This window comes from Psittacula echo (assembly GCF_963264785.1).
Source record: "Psittacula echo genome assembly, chromosome: 6".
Taxonomy (NCBI): Eukaryota; Metazoa; Chordata; class Aves; order Psittaciformes; family Psittacidae; genus Psittacula; species Psittacula echo.
Window position 1 is genome coordinate 66,709,123 of NC_137743.1, and position 14,465 is coordinate 66,723,587.

The 14,465-nt window shown below is 38.2% G+C and overlaps 1 protein-coding gene across 2 annotated transcripts; it reads left to right on the forward strand.

The window, feature by feature from the left end:
- The first annotated feature begins 57 nt into the window (after positions 1 to 57).
- Positions 58 to 14,465, forward strand: PDK1 (pyruvate dehydrogenase kinase 1). 2 transcript variants are annotated; one of them, XM_080620537.1, is made up of 11 exons: positions 58 to 368; positions 4,337 to 4,478; positions 5,957 to 6,028; positions 6,656 to 6,840; positions 7,145 to 7,234; positions 7,673 to 7,750; positions 9,765 to 9,841; positions 10,533 to 10,631; positions 11,583 to 11,693; positions 12,876 to 12,989; positions 13,122 to 14,465. In XM_080620537.1, the coding sequence occupies exons 1-11, from the start codon at positions 191 to 193 to the stop codon at positions 13,260 to 13,262; spliced, it is 1,287 nt and encodes a 428-aa protein (XP_080476663.1). In that variant the 5' UTR covers positions 58 to 190; the 3' UTR covers positions 13,263 to 14,465. The 2 variants fall into 2 exon arrangements, with proteins under 2 accessions (XP_080476663.1, XP_080476664.1); XM_080620538.1 differs by having other exon boundaries at positions 58 to 308.

A 14,465-nucleotide genomic window follows, 5' to 3' on the forward strand; every position in this document is an offset into this window, starting at 1 on the left:
TCCCTCGGAGCCGCCCTCTCCTCCGCCCCATCGCCGCTGCGTGGGGCTGGGCCGTGAGGAGACACCCACGGCTTCGGGCACCTCCTCCCGGTCGCGCGGCAGAGGAGGCCGCGGCCTGGGCAGGGGCCGGGGGAGCTGGCGTGGCGGGAAATGGCGGCCAGGCCAGGCTGAGGTGAGACGAGACCACGCCATGAGGCTGCTGCGCGCCTTGCTGCGCGGCGCCTCCTCGGGCAGCATACCGCAGCAGGTGGACTTCTACTCACGCTTTTCGCCGTCGCCGCTCTCCATGAAGCAGTTCCTTGACTTCGGTGAGTCCACACCGGGCCGAGCTCCGCTCCGCACTGGGCCGAAACACCGCCCGCCCGCAGGTGCTTCTGAGGAGCGGGGTGTGTGTGTGTGTTGTGTTGTCTGGCGGCCCGGGCTCCCCTCCCCCCGCGCTATTCCGCCGCGCTCGTGCTGTGCCTGCAGCTGCTTCGTGCGGTCCTTTTGGGCAGGAGAGGGCTCTGTTTTCTTCCGGGCGAAGGGAGCTCAGCTGCTTCCTTACCCAGGGGCTGGGACCGGGGCAAGGTTGAGATTCAGCTGAACACTCCATGTTTGGCATCGCAAGACCTGCGGCGCTGGGGAGAGGGCGGGGGCAGCTCCGAGCATTGGTGCTGTTGGAGCGCAACTCGGAGAGGGGGGATTTAGACTAGGCATTAGGAAGAAATTGTTCACTGTGAGGGTGGTGAGGCCCTGGCACAGGGTGCCCGGAGAAGCTGTGGCTGCCCCATCCCTGGCAGTGTTCAAGGCCAGGTTGGACACAGGGGCTTGGAGCAACCTGGTCTGGTGGAAGGTGTCCCTGCCCGTGGCAGAGGGTTGGAACTGGATGAGCTTTAAGGTCCCTTCCAACACAAATCAGTCTATGATTCTATGATGCGTTAAGCTTTTTGCACGCTAGCAACGTGCAGCCTTGTGAGGTGTACCAGGCACAACAACATTGACCTTGGCTGGTGCCCGGGAGCTGAAACAGTCATGACCCCAGTCACATGCCTGTGCCCTACAAAAACACCCTACCCAAAGGTTATCGTTGTAGAAGATGTGTGAGAGAAGTACCCATGCTGGAGGACTGGGAATCTAGCCTCAAAAATGAGTACATCAATAACAGGATACTCTTACACTCCCCATTAAAACCACTTGTAATGCTCCCAGGTTTGACTGATGGCTTGGAAACAAAGAGGGTCACCAGAATTGTTCTGCTTCAGAGCAGACTACAGAGAGAAGGGTCTTTTAAGTCCCACCAAGACACTTTTTCAAAGCCTCTGGATGGAGCCATCCTGTAATACATTCTGTTTCTGTACCCAAGGCACTCTCATGTGCATATATGTTTACATAAATGTTGTATATAAATATTTAATTAGTTAATAGTTGTATTGCTTTTTACATTTTTGTAAGTAAAACATAGCTGAGAACTAATCCTAGAACCCCAAACTTTGTATAAGTAGGAAGACTTACAAAGAAAAGTTGCTCTTAACTATCCACAGTAATTTCATCCATCTATTCCGTGTTTCATACACTGCAGTAAAATGTGTCCAGTATTTAAAACTCCAGATTTGTACAGATTTGTACAGAAACCCCACCATATATTCTGTTGCTACCATACTCTTTAAGTGAAGAAGAATCGTGCAATTAAGAGTTCACCTTGACCTGCATTATTTTACCACTAAAATACCAATAAAATAATGCTTACCTTAACCTTACCTTAAAGGACATGGAACTGTTGGAACAAGTCCAGAGGAGGGCCACGAGGATGATCAGGGGACTGGAGCACCTCCCGTATGGAGACAGGCTGAGAAAGTTGGGGCTGTTCAGCCTGGAGAAGAGAAGGCTGCGTGGAGACCTCATAGCAGCCTTCCAGTATCTGAAGGGGGCCTACAAGGATGCTGGGGAGGGACTCTTCATCAGGGACTGTAGTGACAGGACAAGGGGTAACGGGTTCAGACTTAAACAGGAGAAGTTTAGACTGGATATAAGGAAGAAATTCTTTACTGAGAGGGTGGTGAGGCACTGGAATGGGTTGCCCAGGGAGGTTGTGAATGCTCCATCCTTGGCGGTGTTCAAGGCCAGGTTGGATGAGGCCTTGGGTGGCATGGTTTAGTGTGAGGTGTCCCTGCCCATGGCAGGGGGGTTGGAACTAGATGATCTTAAGGTCCTTTCCAACCCTAACTGTTCTATGATTCTATGAACACAGGTGTTATTTTCAAGCCACAGTATTTCCCCATATCAGAAGTTAGGCTACATTTTTTCTGTGAATCCCTGAACATAAGGTAAATACAATCTTGAAATTTTCTTCCCTCTTTTGCTTTTAATAACAGTAAAAATTAATAAAGGCAAAAAATTAGGAGAATGCAAGACTTTAGACAGTATCTAAGACATTCTGTAGCCATTATAATCTGATAGTGTTTCCATCTGAGATATTTTTGGCTCCTTTCACTAGAGTGAGAGCAGTCAAAGAGGAAATCATAAAATCTGGTAATGCTAAAAAAAGAAAAGTCTGCTTCTAGTTCCTCTAGGTTTTGATCCAGCAAATGAGATATTCCATAAGCAAATTTAGGTCTGGATCATACATGTCAGTCATATCTTGGGTTATAGGTGCACAGTATTTTCTGTAGGAGTCTCATCCATTCCTTGATGGATACAGACAGACTGTAGCTGCACATAGAAGCAGTCATTTGCCCATTCACTGAAGTCTTGCATACCCTAAGCTGTCTTCCATATATGACCCCAGATTGCAAAGATACAGCCTCCAGATAGGAAACTAATTTGTGGAATATCATTTGCTGAGTATATGAGGCATTTGAAGATGATCTTTACATTCTAGTACCTTCAATCTGACTTGTGCTTGAAATTTTACTTGAGAAAAGAGGCAGGCCAGGAAGAGTCATTCCTGAAATGCAGTCTGACTAGGGAGAAGTATGAAAAGTTTCTGGGCAGAGGTCATATGTAGGCAATGCATAATCTTGGTGTCACTGGTGAGGAATTTCTTGTCAGCTATTCACTTTTTTAAGTTAACCAACATTCTCTCATCAGTGTAGTTTGTAACATATGAGTCTGCATGCATTAAACTAAACTTCTCCATTTCAATTTGGTGAAGATTTTTACGTTTATGACACTCCAGCTTCCTCTTTTCAATGTTCCTTCCTTTAATCTTCTTCTCAAAATCCCCCTTGCCAAATGGAATAAGTGAACTGAGCAGAAACACCAGAGTTAGTTTTTAGGAGTTACCTGTTGTGAAACACCAAGCCTGAGGTATGTACTTCTTTGCAGCAGATGAACAGGTTAGTAAGTTCAGATGCTGTTTACATGATGAAGTCTAGAAAGAAGTCTGGCTGAGAATAAAGTACAGCATTTCTTAGTCTCTTTCTCACTCAGCAGCCTCCTTTCCCACCTATTAAAACAAGCGTTGTGGGAGTAAATTTAAGTCTTGATCTTAGTAACCACATTTACTTGCCATCCCCGTTTAACTGCCACCCACACAGATCATACCTATCCTTACAAAAGGATAGGTGAGTGGTCAACAGATGCAGTAATTTAGCTTTTAGTTTTTTAAAATGTAAAAAAATTATGAAGTAAATATATGGGAGATCTGTCATAATGACTAAGCACTGTAGTTGTTAATTAATTTCTCTCAATATTCATTTGAATTCATTCATCTGTCTTCTGTTCCTGTAAGACTGAATTTAAACTACAACAGATCTAGCTGAAAAGGAGATAAACATTACAGAATTTATTGTCTGTAAGTGTTCCAGTATGAGTTATGGTAATTCAGTTAAGATCAGTGATCGAGAAGGGTGTACGGACCATACTTTCTCAAGCATCGTTCCCACATAGTTTCCTGTGCTGGTTTCATGTACCTCTCTGACATGCTCAGAATGACATACTGTTACAGTCAATGTTTGCTGCAAATAAAATGAACTCTTTACATGAATAAAGCGGTATTTTAAGTTGAATAGTATAGATCTGCAACTGTTGCACTAGTTTCCATTTATATATTGTTACCACAACAGGGCTGGTAGGTTTCAATATGAATTTACATTTTGAAATATAAATAGGCTGCTGCTGTGAAAGAAATACTGGCTTACCAGGCTGGCCGAGTCAACTTTAAAACCAAACCACAGACCTCTTATGCAAGAAAGTAAGAGTTTGTGTAGTTCTCTACCATATGTACTTAGAATCATAGAATAGTTAGGGGTGGAAAGGACCTTAAGATCATCTAGTTCCAACCCCTGCCATGGGCAGGGACACCTCCCACTAAACCTGACTTTATTCTGATGTTGTCATATATTTATTTTGGTCTTAGGATCTGAAAATGCTTGTGAAAAGACTTCATTTATGTTTCTGCGACAAGAGTTGCCTGTGAGACTGGCAAACATAATGAAGGAAATAAGCCTGCTTCCGGACAACCTCCTGAGAACACCTTCAGTTCAGCTGGTACAGAGCTGGTAAGAAGAGCATACCTTCAAGGGTGATCTTATGTGTATGCACATGTTGGAGGAACTTGTTCTCTTCTAGAGAAAGAACATTTCACATACTTGTTACATGAATATCACTTATTTAGACTGAGTAAATACCCCAATGTGACATAAATCAGGAACTAAATTTACAGACTAGGAAAAAACCCTAGGAGCAACTAGAGAATCCACAAGGGAATTAAAAATCAAGTAGTGCAGAGAGTCATGTATGAGAATTCAGTAAAAAAACAAAAATTCACCAGAACAATGTTTAATAGGGAACTTACCTAAATTGTAGAAGCTAGTTGAAGAAACCAACAGAAGCAGTCTAAAGCACAAAATGCTTGCAGAAGGTAGTAGTAACCATTTAAAGGACAGGTTGTTGCAATTTGAGAGTAAAGGTGCAGCAAATACAAAGAAAGAGCAATGCGAAGCTCCCAAAGCCAAACTATGTAAAACAACAGAAGGAATAAGAGGCTATTAAAATAAAAAACACATCCTTTGAAAAGTAAAATTTGCTTTGAGGTAAGGAACTTGTACGTAAGCATAAACTTCTGTAAGATGAAAGGAAAACAAAGAGACTTCTTGGCAACCGCTAAAGGCACAGGCCTATTTGGAAAGACTTTTAAAGTTAAGAGAACAGAAAATCTGCCAGTGAATAGTGGGATTGATTAGATTACTGAATATAAAAAGAGCTATCAATGAAGATGGAGGCTCTTAATGAAACATGAATGCTTAAATTCTTATGATCCTAAATGACATTGATTAAATGGGAAATGAATTCCACATGGACAAATGCAAAATGGAGCACAGAGAGGAACGTCCTCTCCCTGTATGTTTGCTTGCTTACAATGGAAAAAGACATTTTGGTGCTACTGGCGATATTTTTCTGAATGTGTCAGTTGATGGGCAAGAAGGCAAATAGTGTTAGGAGCTAAGTAAAAAATAGGGAGGAATATAATTGTACCACTGTGTTAGCCCATTATTCCTCTGAATTACATGCAGTTTTAGTTGCTCTGTCCTGAACAGAAAAGACCAAGAGGCATAATCAGAGGGTTGGAACAATTTCTACGTGAGGAGAAACCAAATAGAATTCTTCAGCTTGGAAAATACACATCTAAGGAAGGAGATGGCAGAAATACTTAAATCATAAACAAGCTCGGAAGATTTTCTAATAACAGGGGGCTTGCTGGGGCTGCAAATAAGTGATCACCTACTGGGTTTAAAACACAAGGAAGATCTCTTATGCCTTCTGATTAAATTGTTGAATTCATTGCTCTGGAACTTTGGAAGAAAACATGAATAGATTCAAAAGGGATCTAACAGAATTCTCAGGGGATAGGTCAACAGGATACACCAAATACAATGATTTGTAAACAAGCAACTTTGGAAGAGCATAAATTACTAACCCAAGGGATCTGGGGAGGCATATTAGAATTGGTCTTTGTCACGTTTTCTTTCATTTAAAGGTATGTCCAAAGTCTCCAGGAGATCCTTGACTTTAAGGACAAAAGCTCAGAAGATTTGGAGGCTGTTCATAGGTAAGGATTTGCTGTCACATTATGATGTTAATGTTATGTAGAAGAACTGGCAAGAAAACAATAGCTTAAGAGAAATCTCAGCTATCTCCCATCTTAAAGAACTGCAGAAAGGTCACCACCTGTTCCCAAAATGAGGATGCATTAAAGTATGAAACAAAGCACTTCTATGCCCTGTCAGTCTGGCCAGGGCTTTTTTTGGTACACTAAAGAAGCTATGAATATGTTAAACTTGACCAAATGTTTACCAGTTCCTTACTTGCAGTGGTGGAACTGATTTATGGCACTTTTCACCTGTAGAGTAGGTTTGTTCATCCCTGGCTGACCCTAACTGTCATTTGACAGGCATGGGATGATCTGCATGAAAATGGTTGGCACAGTTTTCTCTTTTTCTGGCAGTAACCAAGATAATAAATAAATAATAATTTTATAAATAATCAGTAATGGTTGAGTACTGATTGTTTCAATGCTAGTTGCTTGAAATACGCTGTAAAGACTGACCTGTATTCATACTCTGTAGGCAGACCTGTGATAATTCCTAAGTATCAGTCTTCTTTTTGTAGGCAGATACTGTTTGCCAGAGTATTAAATTCAGTTGAAAGTGAAATACTAACAGTGTATTCATTTTAGTTTTACAGATACAGTGATAAAAATCCGGAATCGGCACAATGATGTAATTCCTACGATGGCTCAAGGAGCGATAGAGTACAAGGAAAGTTTTGGCATCGATCCAGTGACCTCACAGAATGTGCAGTATTTTTTAGACCGTTTCTACATGAGTCGCATTTCAATTAGAATGCTCCTTAATCAACACTGTAAGTGCCATTGTAGCAAGGATGGGAAATGAAACCTGTGCTATGTCAGTATATTTTCCTTTAATTTTTAAGTGCTTAATATGTACTTAAGTGCTTCTTAGAAGTATGCTATTTGCCTCATTATTTATAAACTCATTCTTAATACAGTTCTTAAAATACTGAGTAATAGCAGGCTTTCAAGTATGGTGAAGACTGGAATTACAGATTGCCTATACATTTATATTTAGAAAACCAGAAGACAAATGAAAATTATAAAATTATATTGGGTATTAAATAATATTTTCTTTTTTTTTTTTTTTGGCAGCATTATTGTTTGGTGGGAAAAATAATCCAGCTCATCCAAAACACATTGGAAGCATTGATCCTAGCTGCAATGTTGTTGAAGTTATTAGAGGTAAAGTCAGCAGATAGGAACAAGAATCCTGAAAACTTACACAGATGTCTGTAGAGAGAGCCAATACACATCTTGATATTTATATATTATATTATATTTATATTATATTTATAATATATTCATATTATTATTTATTATTATATTATTACTATATTACTATATTATTATATTATTAATTATTATATTTATATTTATATATAATATATATTTATAGTCTTGATATATATTTGTATACATCTTGATATTTGTATACTGTCTAGTTCTTGCCTGCCTGAAGCAGTTTTGTCACTTTTCCCTATAAGCTCAGTTTTTGTGAGAAAGTACAAAATGTTCCTGACAGCGCCAAGTATTTTAAATTCTTGGTTTTCTTTTTAGCAAACTATAAGGGAGAAAACTGTAAAGGAGGGGGAAATGTAACTTTCTGTGTTTTTATTATAGATGGCTATGAAAGTGCCAAAATACTTTGTGATTTATATTACATGAGCTCTCCAGAACTCATCCTTGAAGAGTTGAATGGTAAGTGGATATGGGATGAGGCACTCTCTTGAACATAGTTATGGCTTCTTCTAAAGTAGCTGAAATGTTCTCCTTACACTTTTCATGTAGTTAATGTGTTCTCTATACCTGCTGTCATAAATAAGTTGATTGGTTTCTATTTTTTAAATCTGACAGAAGACTTTCCCTATTTCTCCCTTTAATTGGAAAACTGAAATCAGTAGAAAGATTTTTCATGCTACAGCTGTTGATGTAACAGATTTTAGCAGCCTGCTTCCCTCCCTAATGTTTCTTGCATGTCTTTACCCTACACTTGTCTATTGTATCTCACACTTTACATTTCTTGTGACAATTTTTAAGATTTATACTAAACATTCCATTCTAATTTCTCTTGCTTATTCAGCTATCATGTTCCTGTAGTTGTAATTAGATGTAGTATACTTGAGTCATAGTAAAAAATATTTGGACATTGGCTGACTTGCAAAAAGCTTACATCTGTGTTGCTATGAACTTAGAGGTCAGCTGTTGCGCTCATAATCCTGCAGAATGCTGAAGAGCCTTTCTGACACTGATTACTGGAGTACTTTTAAAGATACTAAATTCCAAGTTCAACCAGACCTACAAAAACAAGCAATCAAAATTGCTCCTACAAATAATTGCGAAAGCCAGATTGCAACCACAGTAACTTGGCCTGTGAAGCTAAAGGCAAAGGAAGCGTGACCTTGAGTACACATCCCAGATTTTCTCTTCTTACTGTACAAAACTTGTCATTTTTTATCTAGGTTAAAGGGTTTACCTCTCTGTCTTTGGGGCATGATGCTAAAAACATTTGTAGGAAACTGTCAGTCACACTAGCTAATTCTCTGCACTGAGGGGGTCATTTAATGGTGTAGGTGCTTCAGAAGCCAGAACAAACAGTTCAGCATTTATAAAAGGAGTGACCTTTCGCTCAGTGAATTGCAAAGGCAAGTTAAATCTGATCCAGGCCAAATGCATATTCCTTGCCCACAGCTGAGAGTGGAGACCATTATTTAAAAGTTAGGCATGGGATTTGGGGGTGGAGGCATGGAGGGAAGCAGTTAACTTGAGGATAAGAACCAGACATGTTTTAAAGTGTGATTCCCATCCTCCACTTCCCCTACCCTTTATCTTTGCTGGGTACATAATCTGTACTAGATCTTTTGACATAACTAGTCTTCAGCATTTATGTTCATAAAGCACTGGTCACTAACAGTCTGGTGAGAAATAATTAATTTGTTGAACTGAAAGAACAGCCAGCTGAATTTTCTGAGCAACCTTTCCTTAATTTTCAATATAAGGAACATATTCTCATGATGTATTTTCTAGAATTTATTCTTTAAAAACAACTTTGAAAACTATACCAGTTTTCTAGACAGCATGTGTTTTTTGTTCATTTCTAAATGAATCCAAGAATAGGCTGTGCTGTAATTATTATCTGGTGCATTTGTAAGATCATAAGATAATTCAGGTTGAGAGGGACCTCAGGAGATTTCTAGCCTGACTTGCTGGAAACAGGGGCAGCTATAAGGTCAGACCAGGTTGCTCAGGGCTTTATCCAGTTTGGTCTTACAAATCCTTCAAGGATGATGACTGTATAACATCTCTGGGCAACCTGGTTCAATGCTTAACTGTCATGGTGAAAAAGTTGTTTCTCTGTATCCAGTCTGAACCTTTGTTATGTCATTCACTGTTTCTTGTTCTCCCAGCACTTGAAGAGCCTGACTCTATCTTCATCATAACATTCTCACAGGTTATTGAGAGCAAATATTAAATAATAAATAATAAACCAGTAATGCCACGATGGGTTTTAAGATTAGTTTCTGCGGCAGCAAGCACATTTGAAAATCTTGAGGATGACTTCTGATTAACATACAACTTCTTAAAAGATTTCTGTTCAAATTTTCCTTCTCTGATAAATTCTATCAACAATATAAATACACATTTTGGATTACTGTGGAAATGAGTAAAAGATACCTAGTTTGCTATTTAATTACTTAGTCTCTCTTTCCTCCAGTTAAATCACCAGGACAGCCCATGCAAGTGGTGTATGTGCCATCACATCTCTATCACATGGTTTTTGAACTTTTCAAGGTCTGTGTACTTACCATTACATGATTCTTTTATACATCTTTGTTTACTGAGATTGCATTTGTTTGGCTTTTTGAACCAATTCTAGATAGCAGTGTGTTTTTGCAAAGCTGTCTCTATTTGTCTGCAGGAGAATACCTAAATTGTACTATTTAGACAAACAGTAACTGCACAGAAAATGAACAGCTTTGGAAGATACATCTCCTTTGCCTAGCCATTGAATACATCTGAGTCTTCTGAGTAGACAGCTTTGTCAAAAAGTCTTAAGATGTTTTATTAATTAATGTCTGTATTGAAAATAAGTGAAAATAAGATACCCAGTTTGTGGGACATCTTCAAGTCTGGTATAATGTGTAACAGGTCCTGTAGAGCTTTCCTCAACCAGTTCAGTCCTAGACTTTTCTTGATATTTGTGTCATATTACACATACTATGCATTATAAATAATTGACAAATAAAACTGTACATTAAAATATTCAGATGTTCTAAAAAAAAAAAAAAAAGTCTGTGTATTCTAATAAACTACATAAATACTATACTGAACAAGCAAGAAATACTTCAAAAAAGCTATTGTAAAACCACATGCTTTTGCCCCGATTCTGAAACACGTGACAAAAATAACTTTCTTAAATTGATGTTTGAAGAGAATATGTAATTGGTAAGAACAGGATTTATGTTATACTTGAAAATTACAGAATGCAATGAGAGCCACCATGGAACATAACGCTGATCGATGCATTTATCCTCCAATTCACGTACACGTCACGTTGGGAAATGAGGATTTAACTGTGAAGGTACCCACATTTTTGATTATTTTGAAGGTTATTTTGATTATTCCTCCTCCCCCACTCTCCATCATAGACAGCATATTATTAACTTTAGCTGGTGATCTGGTTCCAACAATAGATTCTGTGTGATGTAGTAGTATGTAAGTAACAAGACCATTATGGAATTCCACATACTGCATGAGTAGGAAATTCATTAAGTGGTTGCACAGTCACACTAAATGCTCTGTAACAGAATTCTATACTTATGTCATACTTTTGTCTTCACTAGTTTACAAGCGAGCATGACTAAAAATAGTATTGTTCTAAAAAGTAGCATCTTTCTAGAACTGTGATATCAGCATTTTGTATGTGACAATGACAGAGCTATGCAGGTATGAAACAACTGAAAAAAGGGAAATAAACATTGTCTATTCCATGCAAATCAAACCTCCCTGAAGTACAGTTTGCAGAGTAATTTCTTCTTTTTCTGTACCAACTGTAAGCATGGGCTTTTTCATAGGTCTAACTAAACCATAGCAAAACAACTCTTATGACTTACTCCTTCAGTAATAGGTTTTAATAGACTGTATTTAACAGGCAGTATTCCTGAGAAATAAAGATAAAAATACACAGAACCTGGTATTTGCTAAAAGCTATGGATTCTAACTTCAGACAAAATTGAGTTATGAACAAGATAAAAGCAATGCACAATTTAAGTAGAATTTTTCTGTTTCCAAGAGATTATGAGTGCTTCTTATGGTAGTATTTTATTTAAATTGTTTGGATAAGGGATGAAAGGGAAGGATTCATCTATCTCTGGTCACTGCTGTAGCTGAGAATTTAAGAAAACCTATAATGTAATAGTGACAATTTATATTATGTTTTACCTGAACTTTCTCTGGATCATTGTTAGAGAGTAGCTGTCTTTTACAAAAATGTATTCAGAGACATAATGCTACATATTCCTTCTTAATCCAGATGAGTGATCGTGGTGGAGGTGTACCTATGAGGAAAATTGACAGACTATTCAACTACATGTATTCAACAGCACCACGTCCACGTGTTGAGACATCTCGAGCTACACCTTTGGTATGCAAACCTTAAATACCTTGTCATCTTAGATATGGTAAATTGTCACAAGAGAAGCCATTTAGACAAAGCTATGAAGTACTGATTTTATATATACAATGAGTATCATCACCATTGCAACAGTAGAGCTTAATTCAAGTATTTTTCTGAAAGCAACTGACAAATTGCATAAAATCCTAAAGTACTAAAAATTATTTAAACTTGTTCAAGATTCTGTTTTTCTGCAAATATACAGATCGGCTGCCTCAAGCAGAACACTTAACTATGCTGTATGCAGTGCAGTAAGGACAGGATTAAATTCTTTTGGCCACTGAATGAAAGGAAAAAGTTATTATCAGTGATTTCAGATCAAGACCCTAGTTTTATTTGTACTGCGTATCGAGTTGTAGTATTCCCCAATCCTCCCATCCAGCAAGGATGAAGGTAGGCAGATTATTACAGGGCATACGAACAATCTTCTTTGGTCTTGTGTGAACTTAATAGATGCACAAGAAATAAAGCTGTAGGTCTCAGTGAGAAGCTCTTAACAGCTTTTCCAAATTTATTCTCTCACATTGCTTCATTCAAAATGTGTTTTCTAAATATATATAGCGTTCCACATTTAGATGACTGTGCAACTCACTAGGTCTTTACAGAGAAGCGTTGTGTATGTTCATTGAGAGATTACCTCCACTCTTTTGTAAACTAAAAAAAATTACACTTAACATTTCAGGGCTATGCCCTGCTACTGCAGACAGGGCTTGATAGAATTTTCATATATGCTACAAACTCATAGACATTGCTTCTTGGAACTTTTTTATATATATACTGATGATGAAATGGATCCGACGTAACTACTTAGTGTTCTTAAGATTAGCGGCTCAATAAGGCATTAAGACAGACTCAGTACAGATTTCTCTAATGGTATAATCTCTTCTCAAAAAGCTACCATAATATAAGAAGTGTTACCTACCAGCCCTGTCTGACAAAGAAATATAACAGTTTTCTCATAATCACTATCATCCATGCATAGTTCTGTTTCTGGGCTGTATAATAGTAGTTCTGGGAGGCATAATAGTTAATATTTGAACGCCTCTCATTGTCAGACATCATGCTGAGTTTGTCTATTTACCTATTAAATTAAACCAGAAAACACCACTGATTGATGCAATTAACGAAAATACACTTTTTCTCCTGGATCAGGCTGGATTTGGTTATGGCTTACCCATATCACGTCTGTATGCACAGTACTTCCAAGGAGACCTGAAACTGTATTCCTTAGAAGGCTATGGTACGGATGCAGTTATTTACATAAAGGTATGATGTAACACTGTACTACTTTAAATTTATCAGCAACACTAATCTAATTGCTAACTAACAAGGAAATCTTTGTTCTGTTACCATAACTGATTAAAAAGAATTGTCAGCTACAGTCTTCTCTTCTTACAGGCCTTATCAACAGACTCAATTGAAAGACTCCCTGTATATAACAAAGCGGCCTGGAAACACTATAAAGCAAACCACGAAGCGGATGATTGGTGCGTGCCAAGCAGTGAGCCAAAGGACATGACCACTTTTCGCAGTATATAGCTTTTTCCTCAACAGTTCGTAAGAAGTAGTTATGTCTGTAAAGGGAATTAAAAAGACCTGTTTTACACACCAAGATGCTGAACCACACTTGATAGGTGTAAGTAATTTTAAGTGGAGTAATAGAAGGCTTAATGTAATTACTCTTTTCTGGAATAAAAAATCCCCTAACAAATCAAAACCCAAGAAAACCCCCCAACCTGTACATATGTTTAAATTTTAAGTGAGAAGGTCACAGTTAATTTGTTCCACTTTGTATTTTGTAGATAAGCCAAGGGAGCAGTAATTTTGAATTTTATAGGGATCAATGCAATCTATGCCACATCTGGTGAGAAATGTATTAATTCATATAATTACAAAATGTTTTTAATAGAACTATTGAAAAATCTCACCAGAGCATTTTTCCATTACACAGTATTACAGGTTAATGGAAAAACTCATGTCAGAAATGCTGAGGAGCTCATTGCTATACCTTTGCACGTGTATAGCACTTTTCTACTCTTTAAGCATGCCGAAGCCTGATTTTGCGAAGTTAGTTATGTTGCCTGCACACCTTGCCTACATTGAGGCTTTTCCAGATGTAGAAATCACACTTAGGTCTGTGGAGATTTAAAGAAAATAAATCAGTTCTAGCTGCTACCACTGGTATAATGTATCTCAGGTATGGGGTATTGGTCATATTTCTTTGGTTGTAATGTGAATATTTAATACATGCGCAAAACCTTCCTTGTCATGATCCTTGTGAATTAGCAAATAGTGATAACTTGTGTAAAGCTACGCTGTCTTGCTTCTGCTTATACTTCTGTATGTATCAAAATGCAGTATCAGTGTTCTAGCCCTACAAAGATCTCAGATTCGGGTGTGTCAGGTTACAGCTGTAAATGAAAACTATTTTAATAAACAGGTTTTTAAAATTTGCCCTTAATAGGGCATCTCTATTGCTTTGACAATGGAAATTACCTTCTCAGGTGTATTTAAGAAAAAGTGGAATTAACAGTTTTCAAAAATACCTTTGTATCTGTGATGTGCTTCTGGCTTCATTTATGTAGTAACTGGAAGTCACACTATAACATCAATAAGGTAAGCAGAATGTGTTTATCAGTCAAAGGCAAACCATCAAAACATACTGCAGAAGATAGAGGGGGAATGAGTATTACATTTCAGGTACAAAGTCTTTATTTTAATAAAGGATTCAACTTCTTTCAA

What these genes read in the sequence shown, in the direction of transcription:
- PDK1 (XM_080620537.1), top strand. Translation starts at nt 191, where the DNA reads ATGAGGCTGCTGCGCGCCTTGCTGCGCGGCGCCTCCTCGGGCAGCATA. An exon ending in GAAACACCGCCCGCCCGCAG is followed by an intron (nt 369 to 4,336) that starts GTGCTTCTGAGG and finishes TTTTGGTCTTAG; the next exon opens with GATCTGAAAATGCTTGTGAA. An exon ending in AATGCTCCTTAATCAACACT is followed by an intron (nt 6,841 to 7,144) that starts GTAAGTGCCATT and finishes TTTTTTTGGCAG; the next exon opens with CATTATTGTTTGGTGGGAAA.